General features: G+C 43.3%; 1 protein-coding gene across 6 annotated transcripts in view; it reads left to right on the top strand.

Moving 5' to 3' along the window:
• The window catches only part of VPS35L (VPS35 endosomal protein sorting factor like), a 147,867-nt gene that overhangs the window by 62,065 nt on the left and 65,850 nt on the right, over positions 1 to 19,952 (top strand). For 3 of the 6 annotated variants that reach the window (XM_055299028.2, XM_055299030.2, XM_055299029.2), the window contains exons 14-19: positions 455 to 577; positions 10,239 to 10,285; positions 11,741 to 11,852; positions 12,684 to 12,800; positions 13,798 to 13,851; positions 17,114 to 17,194. In XM_055299028.2, the coding sequence (XP_055155003.1) occupies positions 455 to 577; positions 10,239 to 10,285; positions 11,741 to 11,852; positions 12,684 to 12,800; positions 13,798 to 13,851; positions 17,114 to 17,194 (534 nt within the window). The remainder of the gene's footprint in view (positions 1 to 454; positions 578 to 10,238; positions 10,286 to 11,740; positions 11,853 to 12,683; positions 12,801 to 13,797; positions 13,852 to 17,113; positions 17,195 to 19,952) is intronic. The other 3 variants (XM_055299031.2, XM_063612150.1, XM_055299032.2) reach the window with 1 other exon arrangement.

Raw genomic sequence — 19,952 nt, 5'->3', positions numbered from 1 at the left:
CAGTTCTATGATAGCAAATTCACAAAACCCAGTTGGTTTTCCAAGTTGAGAATGCCTTAAAGCTCTTTAAATGTGCAAGCCCTGGAAAATTACACTAGCTTCTGTTGTAGACAATTAAAATGTGTTGATTGTACTGAATAAGCGGAGAAAGTTAATATGCATGTGTTAACAGGAAACGTCTCCAGTCGATCAGCCTTGCTTCTGAGCATCTGCTGGCTCCATTTTTATCAGGTTCCTGCTTTCCACAGCGCTCATTCCCAAAACAGCTCAGCTTGGTGACATGAGAAACTTTCTGTGTTTTTTTCTGGTTTAAAAAAAACAACTGAGAAACCAGGCTATTTCTCTCAGGGCTGTCCACATGCTTACAAGTATGCACAGTCTGTGAGTTGTGTGTGTTTTGTTTGTTGTTTGATTTTTCCCCTCCTTTTCTAAGTGTTTGTTTGGCTTCCTGTAGATTCATGGGGATACGGTCCAGAACCAGCTGGTGGTCCAAGGAGTGGAGCTCCCATCGTACCTCCCCTTGTACCCGCCTGCCATGGACTGGATCTTCCAGTGCATCTCCTACCATGCCCCCGAGGTAACTGCCTGGTGGCTTCAGTGTGATGCTCACCTCCTGTATGCTGACAGCCCCTGCCCACTGTGCCCTTTAATGTTAACGGGACCGTTTCATAACAGCTATAGCAATGTTAGTGCTAGCCAGCCTTTATAGAGGGCTTGTCATGGTGGCTGGTTCTGTGCTGAATGCTTTTCTGAGATTGTCCCATTTTAACAACTGTGGGAGGGGAATGTGGTGGCTCCGGAGGCCATATACCTAAGTGAGGCCACACAGCTAGAAAGCAGTTGGTGGCTGGGTGTGGTGGCTCATATCTGTAATCCCAGCACTTTGCAAGGCCAAGGTGGGAGGATCACTTGATTTTAGGAGTTTGAGACCAGCCTTGGCAACATAGCAAAACTCCATCTCTACAAAAAAATACAAAAAATTAGCCAGACATGGTGATATATGCCTATAGTCCCAGCTACTCAGGAGGCTGAGGTGGGAGGACCACTTGAGCCCCAGAGTTCAAGGCTACAATGAGCTGTGATTGTACTACTGCACTCCAGCCTAAGTGACAGAGCAAGACACTGTCTCATTAAAAAAGAAAAAAAAGGAAGGTGGTTGGTGACTTGATACAAACCCATAGAATTGGGCTCCAGGGCCAACAAGCCTTATTGCCTCTTCACTTACCTTCATGTACCCCTTTTGTGTTTATAATAATCCAATAAAGTCTGTAGAGCAGGTATTTTATGGAAGGAGAACAAAACTCAGATGCTTAATTTCTTTTATAAGATTATTTTTCTTTTCTTTTTTTTTTTTTGCCAGTTGAAGTATTGTCAGGAATTGAAGTGACATCAGAATCATAGCAGACACATATTTTTTTTCTTTTCCAAGACTGAGAAGCAGTTTTAGTAGAACACCAGTTCAAACTGTCATGAAGACTGTGATAGGCCGGGCACGGTGGCTCATGCCTGTAATCCCAGCACTTTGGGAGGCTGACGTGGGCAGTTGACTTCAGACCAGCAGTTCAAGACCAGCCAGGCTAACATGGATATATAGGTGTATATCACCATGCCTGGCTAGTTTTTTGTATTTTTTTGTAGAGATGGAGTTTGACTATGTTGCCCAGGCCTGTCTTTCATAGAGACCCTGTCTCTACAAAAAATACAAAAATTAACTGTGCGTGGTGGTTTGTGCCTATAGTCCCAGCTACTCAGGAGGCTGAGGCAGAGAATGGCTTGAACCTGGGAGACAGAGGTTGCAGTGAGCCGAGATCACACCACTGTACTCCAGCCTGTGCGACAGAGCCAGACTGCCTCAAAAAAAAAAAAAAAAAAAGACTGTGATTGATGAAGCTTTCCTTGTCTTTATTTGATCATTGAAAAGAAAAGAGAGACTACAAAACAAGGACATATAGAGCAAAGCAAAGTTGAAAGATATCTGCCTTTTCCTAGATCTTGCCAACACGTGTTGAAAGCTGTACGGAAAAGAAAAAAAAGGACATGACTTTAACCGAGCAATCCCACTTTTAAGAATTTATCCTGTAAGTTAGACGAGTGCATAAACATTATAAACACAGAGATGCACACACGGTTTGTTCACAGTGGTGCAAAATTGGAGGCAAGCATCAGGGAGGACTGGTTATGGTGTGTGCATTCAGTGGGGTGTTATGGGGCCATTTAAAATGATGGAGACTCCTGATGATCTGTACATACTGACGTAAGCATATTCATGGTATTTGGCTAAGTGCAAAAAGAAAGTTACACACATTGCTGTGTGTGTTGTAAGTGGCAGTGTGGCCTAGTGTTCAGGTGTGGGCTCTGGAGTCAGGGTGCCTGGGTCTGCATCTCAGCTCCATTACCGCTGTTGTGATAGAGCAGGGAGCAGGTTAACTTGTTCCTAACCACTCTGAGTCTTCTCTCTTTATCTGTGAAATGGGAGCAATATTAATGATTCCTATTTTCTAGTCTGTTGCAAGGATTAAAGAAGTCATTGTATCTACAGTGCTTAGTGTAGCGCCCCACATCTTAGTACTCGCAGACATGATTTTTATATCTGTGCGAGAGAGCTGGGAAGGAGAAATGACAGAACATCACTGGAGTGTGAGATTTGGGGCCATCGTAACTTATTTTTCTTTGCCTATCTGTTTTTTTCTTCCTTCCTTTGTGACAGTCTCTCGCTCTGTCTCCCAGGCTAGAGTGTACTGGTGCAATCTCGGCTCGCTACAACCTCCACCTCCCAGGTTCAAGCGATTCTCATGCCTCAGCCTCATGAGTAGCTGGTACTACAGGCATGCATCACCACACCCAGCAAATTTTTGTATTTTCAGTAGAGATGCAGTTTCACCTTGTTGATCTCGTGCCGATCTCTAACTCCTGGCCTCAAGTGATCCTCCCGCCTCGGCTTCCCGAGTGCTGGGATCACAGACAAGAGCCACCGCGCCCAGCCGCCCATCTCTGTTTTCTAACTTTTCAACAAGTATGCACTGCTTACATTTTTACTTTTTGAGATTCTAAATTCTGAGAAAAACTGGGACATCTTGTACTTCAGGTGAATAGTCTTACCATTAAGTAAATTGATTTTAAATCAAGCCAGTATAAGGGGAAGATTGAAATTTTGCTGCTGGTTCTCTGTGGTCCTCAGCATAGTTTCAGCAACCACATGCTGTCCCCCGCTTCTGGGAAGGGTACCGTGAACGCAACTGTTTTCTTGGTATTCCACTGAATGATGGAAACATACAAGCAGGACTGACGTGGTGAAATGAGAATGCTTTTTTTTTTTCTTATTTTAGCGAAAGGCAAAATCAGATTAAAAACAAAAGGTACATGTCACAAGGCAGTCTTCTTTTTATTTTAAGCCCCAGTCATCTCAAAGGATGGCAGAAGCTGGGAATAGAGCTTTCCTGGGAGTAAGCTCTAGGAAATCATTATTGCACTAGAATAAGTGATTAAAAAATTAGGTCACCTGAATAATAATAAACTCTGATTCTTGGGCACACTTAAATAAGGGACATGCAGTGTCTTGTTAAAAAAAAATCATTTTCAAACTGCAGAAGAATTGATGTCGGTATGGAAGGTGGTCTTAAAGGTGCATGTGACCATTTGGTGCCTAAAAGCTCTTTGATAGTGGCCGCTATGAGTCACCTGCAGAGTAGAACTGTGTATATCCATTAGAGGCCAAGACTTCAAAATAGGGGATGGTAAAGTTCGGCTGCAGCAATTAGTAATATACAGGGCAGGCAGGTGAGAGAGGGAAAGGAGAAATACCTTTAGTTGTGAATATCTCATCTACAGAATTTCAAATTGAAATTGAAATCCAAGGTAAAAAATCAAGGCATGTCGTAGTCCGTTTGGGCTGCCATAATAAAGCACCATAGAATGTTTAAAATAGAAATGCAGCCTTGGCCTGACTTCTTTTCTCTCTTCCTGTACTTTTGAAGTGGGTAAATAATTATAAATAACCTAATCTGGAGATCACCATAAAAAATCCAACAGTTAAATATGGTTGTGGTTCTCCAACTCCATATACATTGGTAAAATGGTCATTGAATTAGACACAAAGACATGCTCTTCTTCCCCGAAAAAGTATGCCTGTAAAACATGGTGAAATTGTCTAGTTAGTTGTGTTATACCAGTGTCAATTTCCTAGCTTTAATAATGCATTATAGTTATGTAAATGGGAGACGCTGGGTGGTGGGTTCCCAGGACTTCTCTCTACTGTTTTTTTCAATTATTGACGAGTCTGTAATTAATTCGGAATAAAAGTTCTTTTAAAAATCCTTCAATTGGGATGAATACTCCATTCTTCATGATGTGATTATTATGTATTCATGCCTATATCAAAACATCTCGTGTACCCCATAAATATATAAACTTACTATATACCCTCAAAAAATAAAAATTAGGCCGGGCGTGGTGGCACATGCCTGTAATCCCAGCACTTTGGGAAGCCAAGGCGGGCGGATCACTTGAGGTCAGGAGTTTGAGACCAGCCTGGCCAACATGGCGAAACCCTGTCTCTACTAAAAATACAAAAATTAGCCGAGTGTGGTGGCATGCACCTGTAATCCCAGCTACTCAGGAGGCTGAGGCAGGAGGATTACTTGAACCCAGGAGGTGGAGGTTGCAGTGAGCCAAGATCACACCACTACACTCTAGCCTGGGCGACAGAGCAAGACTCTGTCTCAAAAAAGAATAAATAAATAAAAATAAATAATTAAAAATTAAACAGAAAACAGAAACAGACATCTGTCAGTTAGGGGCAGTTTGAAAAATGATGTTATATCCATGGCATGGATTAAATAACCATGGATTAAAAGAGTGAGGTAGATTTGTGTAATAACATGGAGAAGAGTGGGCCATCTAGATTCTCCATTAAAAAAGGCCATATTTAAATATCTCCAGCCCAGTATTTATAAGAGTATCCCATTGTGTAAAAACAAAACTAGGCTTCTGTAATAATATATATCCATAAGGCATAGGCAGAATTCTAGATAAGAACATCAAAGTCCTAGATAAACACCAAAGTGTTGACAGTGGTGATTTCTAGGACGTGGAAGTTGGGAGGGGGGGACATTCGCATCTTTCTTGATGCATGTCAATGTTGTTGGGACTTTTGTCTATAAAGCATTTCTTATTTTTACAATTTTTAGGAGAACAATGAAATGTTACATAAATAAGTGGCATGTAGGGCCAACAGCAACAATAACAAAAGCCTAAAAAACAAACCAGCACACCAAGCAAATGCCTGCCTTGTGAATCTTCTGAATCTTCAAGTTCTGGTGTGTGTGAAAATGAAAGAAATACGCTGAGCTGCTTTTTCAATGGTTGATCCCAGCCAAAGGGCTTGTTTCAATCTCCGTCTGCTTTGAGCTGTTGTTCATCGTGTTCTTGCCAAAGATAATCAATTCTGTCACTTCTTAGAGGGGAAAAAATCAGTAACCTCCAGCAGACCTGCCTGGGGATCTATAACATTTGGCTCTCTGGACATTTACATGTATTCCTAAGTTCCTTTATGACAAAAGAGTCTTTGGTTTTTTTAAAGTTATATTCTTGGATGCATTTTTAGTGCATTCATCTTTCGTGAGAGAGGGAACTTTTTAAGCATTTATCTTGTCTTAGTGGTAAGAATCTTTTGTCCATATGTTGGGATTTGCCCTAGTTAATCTTTCCAGAATTGGTGGGCCAGGAGGTCTCATTTATGTGTGTATGTGTGCGTGTGTATGTGTGCATGTGTGTGTGCACGTGCATGTATATGAGATAGAGTAAACCTCACAAAGGCATGGGTTTCTGTCTGTTTTCCTCTCATCTTACCCTCAGTGTCTGGAACAGTGGCTGGTATAGTCATCCCTTGGTATACTTAGGGGATTGATTCCGGGATCTCCATGTATATCTTTTTTTTTTTTTTTTTTTGAGACGGAGTCTTGCTCTGTCACCCAGGCTGGAGTGCAGTGGCGCGATCTCGGCTCACTGCAAGCTCCGCCTCCCGGGTTCACGCCATTCTCCTGCCTCAGCCTCTCCGAGTAGCTGGGACTACAGGCGCCCGCCACCATGCCCGGCTAATTTTTTTGTATTTTTAGTAGAGACGGGGTTTCACCGTGGTCTCGATCTCCTGACCTCGTGATCTGCCCGCCTCGGCCTCCTAAAGTGCTGGGATTACAAGCGTGAGCCACCGCGCCCGGCCATCTTTTTTTTTTTTTTTTAAGACGGACTCTCGCTGTGTCACCCAGGCTGGAGTGCAATGGCCCCATCTCCACTCACGGCAACTTCTGCCTCCCGGGTTCAAGCAGTTCTCCTGCCTCAGCCTCCCGAGTAACTGGGACTACAGCCACGCCACCACGCCTGGCTAATTTTTGTATTTTTGGTAGAGACGGAGTCTCATTATCTTGGCCAGGCTGGTCTCGAAATCCTTACCTCAGGTGATCCACCCGCCTCAGCCTCCCAAAGTGCTGGGATTACAGGCGTGAGCCACTGTGTCTGGCCCCCACGTATATCAAAATCCATGCATACTAAAGTCTCACAGTGTCACAGTTGGCCCTGTGGAACCCACGTATACTTGAGTTTGGTATCTCACAAATACTGTATTTTCGTTCAGCATATGGTTGAAAAAAATCTGTGTCTAAGTGGAGCCACGCAGCTCAAAACCATGTTGTTATTCAAGGGTCAACTGTATACTAAAGTTGCTCGTTAGGTAGGCGTTGAATGATTATTTCTGTGTGTCAGGGAGTATCAGTGTGATGATTATACAGAATCTCTCTTTTCCTTTCTTAGCCTTTTCCAAAGGCCGCTTTGCTATTGGTCTTTAAGCATGACTTTTCAAATGTAAATACCCAAGAGTGGGTTAGGGAAGCCATTTATGATGTGGTCAATTTTGTCACCAGCTAGGGTGCTTTTGGCTGCAAGGAGCAAACATCTAACTAGTCTGGCCTCCACATATAATTCCATGTGTCCTCCTCCACAACAAGTGGAGGCTCTTGGGTGGGCAGCTTCAGTGCATCTTTTTGCTCTGCTGTCCCTGATTAGTAGCAAGGTGGGGGCAACCATTCCAGGCATCACGTCCAGAGCCGGCAGCATCCAGGGAATCTTTGATTCTTGGGTCTTTGTTTAAGAACAGGAAACCTTTCTCCAAATCCCCCAAAGACTTCCCATCCTGTCTCAGCAGCTAGAAATGGGTCATGGGCAAGGAGAACAAGACCCACTATGATTGGTTTGGGTCTGTATTAATCTGCTTGGTCTTCCATAACAAAATACCACAGACTAGGAGCTTAAACAACAGACTTTATTTTCTCATAGTCCCGAAGGCTAGGAGACCAAGATCAAGGGGCCAGCAAGGTTGGTTTCTGGTGAGGCCTCGCTCCTTGGCTTGGAAACTGCCACCTTCTTGCTGTGTCCTCACATGGCTTTTCCTCTGTGTACACTCATCCTTGCTGTCTCTTCCTATAAAGAGGTTAGTCCTGTGGGATTCGGATCCCACCCTTATGACTCCATTTAACCTAGAACAGTGATATTAGGGATTAGGGCTCCAACATAGCAATTTAGGGGAGTTATAATTCAGTCCATGACAGAAGCCAACCTAGTTTATGTGAGGCATAGATGGAAATCTGTATAAAATCAGGGTTTTGGGGTAGGGATTCCAACAGTATCTCCAGCGTCAGCTCTCACTTATTCAGGCAACATGACAGAGAGGGGTGCCACCAGAAAGGGTGGAATTGCACTTAAGAACACTCCTTTTATTTTTTTACTTTGGGTCCAGACATAGATGTAGATATCTTTTGTTTTTTTCTTTATTTTTTACTTTTTACTTATTTATTTATTTATTTATATATTATTGTTATTATTATTATTATTTTAAGACAGGGTCTTGCTCTGTTGCCTGGGCTGAAGTGCTGTGGTGCAGTCTTGGCTCACAGCAGTCTCGACCTCCCAGGCTCAAGTGATGCCCCCACCTCAGCCTCTTGACTAGCTGGGACTATAAGCACACACCACCATGCTTGGCTAATTTTTAAATTTCTTTTAGAGATGGGGTTTTGCCATGTTGCCCAGGCTGGTCTTGAACTCCTGAGGTCAAGCCATCTGTCCCCAATCAGCCTCTCAAAGTGCTGGGATTACAGGCATGAGTCATCATGGCTACCAGGTCTTTTTTTTTTTTTTTTTTTTTTTTTTGAGATAGGGTCTCACTCTGGTGCCCAGGCTGGAGTTCAGTGGCACAATCACAGCTCACTGCATCCTCCACATCCTGGGCTCAAGTGATCCTCCCACCTCAGCCTTCTGAGTAGCTAGGACCACAGGCACGTACCACCACACCCAGCTAATTCTTTAAAAAATTTTATGACTGGGCGTGGGTGGCTCACTCCTGTAATCCCAGCACTTTGCGGGGCTGAGGCGGGCAGATTGCCTGAGTTCAGGAGTTCAAGGCCAGCCTGGCTAACATGGTGAAACCCCATCTCTACTAAAAATACAAAAAAATTAGCCAGGCAAGATGGCACACACCTGTAGTCCCAGCTACTCGGGAGTCTGAGGCAGGAGAATCTCTTGAATCCAAGAGGCGGAGGTTGTGGTGAGCCGAGATCGTGTCACTGCACTCCAGCCTGGGCAACAGAGCAAGACTCGTCTCTCCGTCTCAAAAAACAAACAAACAAACAAAAACACTTATGTAGATATGGGATCTCACTATATTGCCCAGACTGGTCTTGAATTCCTGGGCTCAAGCGATCCTCCCACCTCAGCCTCCCAAAGTGCTGGGATTACAGGCATGAGCCACCACCCCTGGCCTGCACAAATCCCATTTTTGCCACTTATTAGGAAGTGGCTTAACCCTATCTGAGCTTTGGCTTTTTCCATCTGTAAAATGGGGATAATGTTCCATGGACCTCACAAGGACATGGTGAAGAGTAAGAGAACAAAGGGAAGTCAAGGACTTAGCCCGAAACCTGGGCAGTGCTCAGTGTCCTGTAATTACCTCTGGTCTTCGGCTTGACCTTCCCCAAACCACTGCCCTAAATGATCCTTCTTCCATTGATTTTCTTAAAAACAGGAGCTCTTGTAAAGATATGTAATTGTCTTAAGATAGCTCCAAAGCCATTAACAGTATTCCAGTGAGTAAAAAAAAAAAAAATCTACTTCCTTTGCGGGGGGCGGGGAAATAGACTTCCAACTGTGTTGGAGAAGAAATGTATTGAAGAACGTGGCCTTTGATCCCAGTCTGCCCAGGTTCATGTGTGCCTGCCATCACTAACTGTGCGACCTTGGGTGAAAAACACTGCTATTCTTGGCTTTGTTTTTCATCTGTGAAATGGGAGAATAGAGCCCCTGCTTCAAGGGTGGTTGGAAGAGGTAAGATCATGAGTGCAAAATGCTTCTCATCATGGCTGGTGGGCACTAAGCTCTAGCCCTGTGTTTGTTGCTCATATTACTAAGTGCACGTTGGGCACCTCTTGAAATGGGGAAGAATGTGGGGTTACAGAAGAGGTGGGGAGCAGAGTAATTATCATTCTCATTCGTGCCCTGGAATGCAGGAGTTATCTCCTATCATCCTGTAGTGACCCCACAGATCAGATAGTACCACTTGTAGCCTTCCAATAAGGACAAGGAGACCCAGGTTCGACAGAGTTGGCAACTCTTCCGAAGTCTCATCATTGGTAGTTGGTGAGGTTGGATTTGAATCCAAGTGTGCCTGATGCCAGGGCCCTAGCTTCTGTTGATTGATCAATTGATTGATTGAGACAGGGTCTCCCTCTGTCACCCAGGCTGGAGTGCAGTGGCATGATCGCAGCTCATAGCAGCCTCCACCTCCTGGGTTCAAGCGATTCTCCTGCCTTAGCCCTCTGAGTAGCTGGGATTACAGGCACCCGCTATCACACCTAGCTAATTTTTGTATTTTTAGTAGAGACAGGGTTTTACCATGTTGGCCAGACTAGTCTTGAGCTCTTGACCTCAAGTGATCCACCTGCCTCGGTCTACCAAAATGCTAGAATTATAGGTGCGAGCCACGGTGCCCGGCCCCCTCCTTCTATTTATTACACTAAATGCCATGAAAGTGAATTTTTTTTCTCCCCAAGCCTCCCCATCCCTACCAGACACTGAGAATTATCTTAATGGACATGTGGCTACATTCATTTTAGAGTTTGACTTTGGAAATCTCTTAGAAATGTTACTTTAGCTCCTCCAACCTGATTTTTTAATTATTATTATTTTTAACATAATAGGCTCTGCTGACCGAGATGATGGAAAGGTGTAAGAAACTAGGAAACAAGTAAGTATTTTAAGATTCATAAAGCATGAATTTGAAAATGGCATTGGCTGCTATTTTTGAGCTTGGCCTGCTTACCTGGGTATGAGCTGAAGAGAGAGAGGCAGGATTGCATGGAGGTTTAGAATGCTGGAGTCCCGTTGCCTGGCCTCAGACCTTGGCTCTGTTCTGTCTTAGCCCTGTGACCTTGGGCCGCTTGCTTGACCTCTCTGTGCCTCTGTCTCCTCATCTGTAAAACGAGTGTAATAATAGTTATTTCCAACTGGGCGTGGTGGCTTATGCCTGTAATCCCAGCACTTCGTGTGGATCACCTGAGGTCAGGGGTTCGAGACCAGCCTGGCCAACGCGGCAAAACCCCATCTCTACTAAAAATACAAAAACTAGCCGGGCTTGGTGGTGTATGCCTGTAGTCGCAGCAACTCAGGAGACTGAGGCAGGAGAATTGCTTGAACCCTGGAGGCAGAGGTTTTAGTGAGCCGAGATCATGACACTGCACTCCACCCTGGCGACAGAGCAAGACTCCATCTCAAAAAAAAAAAAGAAAAAAGAAAATAATAGTTATTTCCCCATGGGGCTGTGGTAGGTGGTTGGGCTAGGATGAAATTGATCTCCCTGACTCTCACAAATATGAGGTTGTCTCTCTGCTTTCCTTTTAGTGGTAGATACATGGAAACAGCCTTGCATGGGCTTTGTTTACCACTGTGTCCCCTGTGCCTGGTGCCATAACATAAGATCTCTTTCCTAAGATATCTCTTGCATAAACTGGCCAGACACAGTGGTGCACGCCTGTAATCCCAGCACGTTGGGAGGCTGAGGCGAGTGGATCACCTGAGGTCAGGAGTTCGAGACCAGCCTGGCCAACATGGTGAAACCCTGTCTCTACTAAAAATACATAAAATTAGCCGAGCATGGTGGCGCATGCCTGTAATCTCAGTTACTTGGGAGGCTGAGGCAGGAGAATCACTTGAACCCAGGAGGTGGAGGTTGCAGTGAGCCAAGATTGTGACACTTTACTCCAGCCTGGGCAACAAAGTGAGACTCCATCTCAAAAAAAAAAAAAAAAAAAACAAAACTCTTGCATAAACGATGTGGATATATATTTACAACATGGATCAATATTGTTATTTAATGTTCTGTCTCATTAGTGCACCAGCTTATTGAATGCTCGCTCTTCTTCTCCTTAAATGAACTGGATCACTTGCTGATCTGTCTATCCACCCTGCCATCTATCCATCCATCCATCTAAACATCCAGTTAATTCAACATTTATTGAGTTGCAAATATGTATAGGACACTGTGTTAGTCTCTCCAGTTTACCTTTTTACTCTGATCTTTTTTTTATCCCCAACCCTACCGCTAAAGAGCTGTTAGTCATCCTTCCTGGCAATATATATCCAAAAATTAAAGCAACTTTGATTGAGGAGAAGCCAGGCTGACTTGGGGATCTGTGTCTTGCAGTGCCTTGCTGTTGAATTCCGTGATGTCTGCCTTCCGGGCTGAGTTCATCGCCACAAGGTCTATGGATTTCATTGGCATGATTAAAGAGTGTGATGAATCTGGTTTCCCCAAGGTAGGCTCTTGACTTCATGCTCAGTAGGATACAAATAAGCGGTGTGTATCCGATAATTCTTGAGAGACAGTCTGGTGTTGGGAACAGCATGGGCCAGCAGGAACACAGGCGAAAGCTCTGTTTCTGAGGAATGCAATGGAAGATGAGTTAGAGATTGGGATTGTCAGACACCATGTGATTGCCATGCTTCAGGCCCCCATGAGCCCTAAATCTATCAAACTGGCTCCCTATGAAGGATTTAAGAAAGACTTTGGTCTAACATATTTAAGAATATATCAGGCTGGGCACAGTGGCTCATGTTTAGAATCCTAGCACTTGGGAGGCCAGGGCAGGAGGATCACTTGAGGCCAGGAGTTTGAGACCAGCCTGGGCAACACAGCAAGACCCCATCTCTACAAAAAATCAAAACTTAGCTGGGTGTGATGGTGCATTCCTGTAGTCCCAGCTACTTGGGAGGCTAAGGTGGGAGAATCACTTGGAGCCCAGGAGGTCAAGGCTGCAGTGAGTCATGATTATGTCATGAAGCCTGGTGACAGAGTGAGACCCTGTTTCAAAACAAACAAAAGGATATATCTTCATTCATTATTTATGAAAAACTTTGTCCAGTAGAATATTATGGCCCCAAATTAGACCAACAGATGGAGTTAACTCTGTGTGAGCCTCTCAGTATAGCTGGGGCAGATATGTGTGATACAACTTCGGAAGGAGGTTGTTGGAAGATTAGCCCCAAGAAGAATTAAACATTACAACCTTTTCTGTTTTCTTTTCTTTGAGCTTCAAGTTAGTTTGATTTAAAATTTCCAAAACCTGATGGTTTGACTTTTTTCTTAGCATCTCCTTTTTCGATCACTGGGATTAAACTTGGCCTTGGCTGATCCTCCTGAGAGTGACCGACTTCAGATTCTCAATGAAGCTTGGAAAGTTATCACTAAGCTGAAGAACCCACAGGTGGGTGGCCATTTTTATTTATTTATTTATTATTTTTTTTTGAGATGGAGTCTTGCTCTGTTGCCCAGGCTAGAGTGCAGTGGCACCATCTCGGCTCACTGCAACCTCTGCCTTCTAGGTTTGAGCGATTCTCCTGCCTCAGCCTCCCGAGTAGCTGGGGTGACAGGTGTGTGCCACCACACCCAGCTAATTTTTGTATTTTTAGTAGAGATGGTATTTCACCATGTTGGTCAGGCTGTCTCAAACATCTACCCATCTTGGCCTCTCAAAGTGCTGGGATTACAGGCGTGAGCCGCTTTGCCCGGCCTGCCATTTAAACTTTAAATCAACCACTTTTTGTCCAAGTTTTGGCATCTACTCTTTTAAAAAATTACCCTTCCAAACCGAATATGGTGGCTCACACCTATAATCTCAGCACTTTGGGAGGCTGAGGCAGGAGGATCGCTTGAGGCTGGGAGTTTCAGACCAGCCTGGACAACATAGCAAGACCCCTGCCTCTATATGAACTAAAAAGTAAAAATTATCTTTTCATTAGTTACACATTTTTCCCTAAAGAAATCTATTTATTATAATTGTATTATTTGTTTACCTGTAATGGAGAATGGATAGCTTTAAAGATGTAATTTCTTTGATTTTTTAAAAATTCAATTCTCACAGCCTTAAGATATGCTAAAAGTATAAAATTACATGATCATGCATTCGGAACTGCCATAAAAAACAAAACTTAAAAAAATGCATAACATTACAGATATTTGAAACTTTATAAAAGATCAGCTAACTTTGTAGTGGGCATCCAAAATGTAACAGTTTGTAAGATTTAGGTTTGAAAATATTGTTAGTAGGATATTCCTAAATAAAAAATCAGCCTTTAAGCCAGTAATTAGCAAAAGGAAATTCCAGTTTCCAGCCATTGAACGGAGCCAGCTGAAGCCTCCTGTTTGCTGTAAGGCATACTGTGTTGTACTTAACGTTAAGATGTTTTCCTTTTCCTTTGTAGGACTACATTAATTGTGCCGAAGTGTGGGTAGAATACACCTGCAAGCATTTCACGGTATGTGTGACTGTGGTATTGTTTTTGAAAGAATTAGATTTTTTCATGTTTATAATAGTGAATTAGCCTAGTTTAGATATTGAGGCATTTGACAATGGTACTTGCTCTTGTAATTTATAAAAATTGCATTCTTCATAATAAAGCATGATGGAGCATTAATATGTGTACTATAACAAAAAATAACTGTTCCATGTTTACATTTAAGTTTGGAAAATGCAGCATTATACAAAGTTAAACCATTTTTTTTTTACCATAGGATACCTTAGATGCTTATATGCTAAAGTACATTGCGACTGTACGTCAGAGTCTAGTAAGCAGCATTTCCCAAACAATTTGACTGGCATGTAATTTTTTTCCTAAGCAAATGTTTCTTTCCCTAGGCATAGACTAGAACCACAGTTAGGGGAATACTGGGCTTCTCAAAGAGCAGAGACTTTAGAAGCAGATAGAAGTGGGTTCAAAATCCTTGCCAGAGTAATTTATTTTAATCAAGCCCTAAATTTTTTTTTTTTTTTTTGAGATGGAGTCTCGCTCTGTCGCCCAGGCTGGAGTGCAGTGGTGTGGTCTCAGCTCACTGCAAGCTCCGCCTCCCGGGTTCACGCCATTCTCCTGCCTCAGCCTCCCGAGTAGCTGGGACTACAGGTGCCCGCCACCACGCCTGGCTAATTTTTTTGTGTTTTTAGTAGAGATGGGGTTTCACTGTGTTAGCCAGGCTGGTCTCGATCTCCTGAACTTGTGATCCGCCCACCTTGGCCTCCCAAAGTGCCAGGATTACAGGCGTGAGCCACCGTGCCTGGCCAAGCCCTAAAAATTTAAGTGTGGCATTGCTATGGTCTGAATGTCTGTGCCCTCCCAAAATTCATATGTTGAAATCCTAGCCCCCAAAATGATAGTATTAGGAGGTGGAGCCTTTGGGAGGAGATTAGGTCATGGCAGGCAGAGTCCTTATGAAGGGGATTAATGCCCTTATAATAAAAGAAGCCCACCAGCCTGGCCAACATGGTAAAACCCCATCTCTACTAAAAATACAGAAAAAATTAGCCAGGTGTGGTGACACCTGCCTGTAGTCCTAGCTACCCAGGAGGTTGAGGGAGGAGAATCGATTCAATGTGGGAGGCAGAAGCTGCAGTGAGCCAAGATTGCACTGCTTCACTCCAGCCTGAGCGACAGAGTGAGACTCTGTCTCAAAACAAAAATAATAATAAAATAAGTCCCGAAGAGCTCACTGTCCCTTTCCATCCCATGAGGACTTGGGGAGAAGATGCCGTTTGTGAGGAATGGGTCCTCACCAGACACCAAATCTGTCTTGATCTTGGACTTCCCAGCCTCTAGAACTGTGAGAATTACATTTCTGTTGTTTACAAGCTTCCTGGTTTATGGTATTTTGGTAGAGAAGTTCAAACAGACTAAGCCAAGCACACATGCAAAAAAGTACACATATCATAAGTTTGCTGCTCAATGAATTTTCACAAGGTATGACCATATAGTCACCATCCAGAGTAAGAAATAGGAAATAAATGACCCCGCAGAATCCCCAGAACTGCCTCTCCCTGTCACAGCTCAGCCTTTGGGCAGGTGAAGGTAGACACCATCCTGGCCTCTAACACCAAAATTGATGTTGCCTCATTTTGAGCATTAGGTAAATGTTGGTCCATTGATTTTTGTGGGTTTTTTTGGTCCTATTTTTGTTTTACATTTTATTATGGAAATTTAAAACATATGTGCTCCTTGGTACCCATCAATCAGGAATTATCAATTTATGACAAATCTTGTTTGATTTATATCATTACCATGTCCCCCGACCCCTGGAATATTTTGAAGCACATCTCAGACATTGTATCATTTCATCTGTCAGTATTTCATCACACCTGTAAAAATATAAGGATTCCATTGATTGATTGATTGATTGGTTGATTGACAGACAGGATCTCACTCTGTTGCCCAGACTGGAGTCCAGTGGTGCGATCGTGACTCACTCCAGCCATGACCTCCTGAGCTCAGGCAATGCTCATGCCTCAGCCTCCCGAGTAGCTGGGACCATAGGCACATGCAGAGATGTAGAGATGGGGTCTCACCATATTGCCCAGGTTGCAGGGTTCCCTTCCTTAAACCAGATCTAAATACATTATTCTAAGGAAAAAAATTACTAATTTTTTTTTTTCTTCTTTTTTTGAGATGGAGTCTCACTCTGTCACCCAGGCTGGAGTGCTATGGCACGATCTCAGCTCACTGCAACCTCCGCCTCCTGGGTTCAAGTGATTCTCCTGCCTCAGCCTCCTAAGTAACTAGGACTACAAGTGTGCGCCACCACACCCCGCTAATTTCATGTATTTTTAGTAGAGACAGGGTTTCACTATGTTGGCCATGCTGGTCTCAAACTCCTGACCTCAAGCAATCCACCTGCCTCGGCCTCCCAAAGTGCTGGGATTACAGGCATGAGCCACTGCACCCAGCTGAGTTACTAATTATTTAGTATCATAAATACCAGTCAATATTCTGATTTCCCCAATTGTCTCATTTTTTTTGTTTATTTGTTGAAATCTGGTTTAAAATAAATTTTAGGATACTTTCGATGTATAAATTCTCTCTCAAACTGTCTCCTTCTCTCCTTCCCCTTTCTTTCCCTGTAATTTATTTGTTGAAGAAATTGGGTCTTTTGCCCTACAGAGTTGCAAAGACTGGATTTTTCTCATTGCGTCCTTGTGATGGTGTCTGGCGTGCTCTTCTGCCTTTTGTATTTTCTGTAAATCAGCAGTTAATTATAGAGACTTAAAAGCCATTCTTAGCTTGTGGGCCTTATAAAAACAGGCCCTGGGCTGGATTGGTCTGCAGTTGGCTGACTCCTGCTATAGGTGACAAAAGTGAACAGTGAGCAGTTAGGTCAGACAACTTGTAAGGGTGAGCCTGCGCTCTTCCACAGTGCTTCACTGTTCTCTCTGCAGGCACCTGAGGGAGAGCCTGGGACAGGCAGGCAGGAAGAGGCATGGCCACTTTGACCATCACGCAGGGAAAGCAGGGACAATGTAAAGCCCCAGAACCTTTGAGAACAGCGTTTAGTCCTGACCTAGGTGTGGGGCTGTGGTACTAGACCAGGTGATATGAGTGAGATTTCCTCCCTTCTGTTATTTTCAGCAGAATATTGAAATCGATTTCCTGGAAGATGTGTGATGTATTCTGAATATGTTAGTCCTTTCCCCCAGGAACATGGTCAGCAATTGCCATACAGTGTCTAATCCAGGTTTGGTTCCTTTTTCCTGCTTAGAAACGAGAGGTGAATACCGTTTTGGCGGATGTCATCAAGCACATGACTCCAGATCGTGCATTTGAAGATTCCTACCCCCAGGTAACAGATTTGCATTTCTCATTTCAACATTGTGAGGAATTTTGCTCTGTTGGATGAAATAGGCGTGTTGCATGGGTCAGGCTATAAAGGCACACAATCCTGTGTTTGAATCGTAGCTCTGCCATATCCTAGCCATGTGCCCTTTGATCAGTTACTTAACCTTGTTGTGCCCCAGTTTTCTCACCTGTGAAATGGAGACAGTAATAGTGCTGCCTGAGAGTTACTGTGAGGATGAAGTGAAGCCCTCACACAGTGGCCTGGCACGTGGTAAATGCTCAGTAAGTGTTGTCTTCATTGTTGTCACCAGTAAGTAAATTGCGAGTATTTTTAGCTAATTCAACTTTTTTTTTCCTTTTTTTTTTTTTTGAAACAGGGTCTCGCTCAGTCATGGAGGCTGGAGTGCAGTGATGTGATCACCGCTTGGCACAGCCTCAACTTCCTGGGCTTAAGCATAACTTTTTTATGTGGAAATAAATTTAAGCTTATTAGAAAGTTAAAAGAAAGCTCAAATAATTCCTATTATTCTTTACCCAGATTCACTAGCTGTTAACATTTCTTTTTTTTTTTTTTTCTTTTTTTGAGACAGAGTCTTGCTCTGTTGCCCAGGCAAGAGTGCAGTGGCGCAATCTCGGCTTATTGCAACCTCCACCTTCTGGGTTCAAGCGATTCTCCTGCGTCAGCCTCCTGAGTAGCTGGGACTACAGGGGCGTGCCACCACACCTGGCTAATTTTTTGAATTTTTAGTAGAGATGGGGTTTCACCGTGTTAGCCAGGATGGTCTCGATGTCCTGACTTCGTGATCCACCCGCCTCAGCCTCCCAAAGTGCTGGGATTACAGGCATGAGCCACTGCACCTGGCCAACTGTTAACATTTTACCACGTATGCTTTATCTTTCACGCATTCCACACATATATACATGTATATGTGTACAGTTTTTTTCAGAATTATTTGATAATAAGTTGCATACATTATGTCACATTTTGCTTCTAAAGAGTTTAGTGAGGCCAGGTGTGGTGGCTCATGCCTGTAATCCCAGCACTTTGGGAGGCCAAGGAGGGCAGATCACTTGAGTCCAGGAGTTCAAGACCAGCCTAGGCCATCTCTACAAAAAATATAAAAATTAGGCATGCGTGGTGGTGCATGCCTATAGTCCCAGCTACCTGGGATGCTATAGTAGGAGGATCACCTGAGCCTTGGAGGCCGAAGTTGCTGTGAGCACTCCAGTCTGGGTGAGAGAGAGACATGGTCTCAAAAAACAAAAAACCCACTAATGTGAAATACCCATGTGAAAAGGGTATAAGAGCAGCTTGAAGGGGCTCTCACTTGCTCCCAATTTTGAGGATCAACTGGAATTAGAACAGTAACGGATTATAGCCCATTGAATAAAATAGGAATCCAAGAGTCCATCCTTGTGATGAATAGATAAATAGATGAGTGGATTGAGAAATGTGAAAGAAATGATAGAATTGGAAAAATCATCATTTTGCAGCCATCACAGTAAAGACAGGAATTGTCTTCCTTTAGGTAAGAATTATTGGTGTATGCTAAACCTGGGAAGAAGAGTTTTGCATGCATTGAGCAGGAGAGAGATTTTGAGAGTTTGATGAGGAGCAGGATATTTGCATATCTCAAAAGGTCTTCCTACTGAGCAGGTATCAACTGCAATGGGGAAAATAGTGACTATACAGCAGAGACACTGGAACAGGCCAGTTAATGAGAGTTCATCTCACCAGTGAGGAGCAAAAGGCCATGATGTGCCTGCAGATGTAGTACCCTAAGAAAGACACAGCATCACCTGTATAGAATTTCAGTTGAGAATGCATAAGCTGAATTTAATCACAAGGGAATGTCACACATGCCCAGATTGAGAAGCATTTTATAATTCTTCAGAAATATCACCATGGCCAGGCTCCATGGCTCACACCTATAATTCCAGACTTTGGGAGGCCGAGGCAGGAGGATTATTTGAGGCCAGGAGTTCGAGTCCAGTGTGGGCAATACAGCAAGACCCTATCTCTACAAAAAATTAAAAAAAGAAAGAAAGAAATTAGCCAGGGGTGGTGGTGCATGCCCGTAGTTCCAGCTACTCAGGAGGCAGAGCTGGAAGGATTATTTGAGCCCAGGAGTTGGAGGCTGCAGTGAGCTATGATAGCACCACTGCACTCCAACCTCAGTGACAGAGTGAGATCCTGTCTCTAATTGAACTAAACTAAAAAGAAAATAAATAAAATAAAATAAATAAAAAACCAAAAAACCCCAGAAATATCATTGCCATAAATGACAAAGACGGAATTAACTTGTGAATTAACACAGACTAAAGAGACGTGAAAATGGAATGCAATGTGCAATCTCAGACTGGATCCTGCAAAGAAGATGGAAAAAATAATGTCAGAAAAGACTAACTGAGACAATCAACAGATTGGAAATGGGTGATGAGATCAAATTAGATTAGATTTCATTATATCAGTGTTAACTTTCCCGATGTGATGACAGCAAATGGAAATGTCAGAGAATATGATTATTCTTAGGAAATAAAAAATGAAGTGTTAAGGGGTAAAGACGTGATTCATGCAATCTACTCTCATCTAGGTCAGGGAACAAATAGTATGTTTTGCATAGAGAGAACCACAAAGCACATTTGGCAAAATATTAAAAATTGATGGATTTGGGTAAAGAGTATATGGGAGTTCTCAGTACTATTCTTTCAGCTTTTCTGCAAGTCTGAATTTCAAAATAAAAAGTTAAAGCCAGGTGAAG

This window comes from Symphalangus syndactylus, chromosome 11 (genome assembly GCF_028878055.3).
Source record: "Symphalangus syndactylus isolate Jambi chromosome 11, NHGRI_mSymSyn1-v2.1_pri, whole genome shotgun sequence".
NCBI lineage: Eukaryota > Metazoa > Chordata > Mammalia > Primates > Hylobatidae > Symphalangus > Symphalangus syndactylus.
Note: the sequence above shows the minus strand (reverse complement) of the source record. Positions and strands in the feature narration are given on the sequence as shown.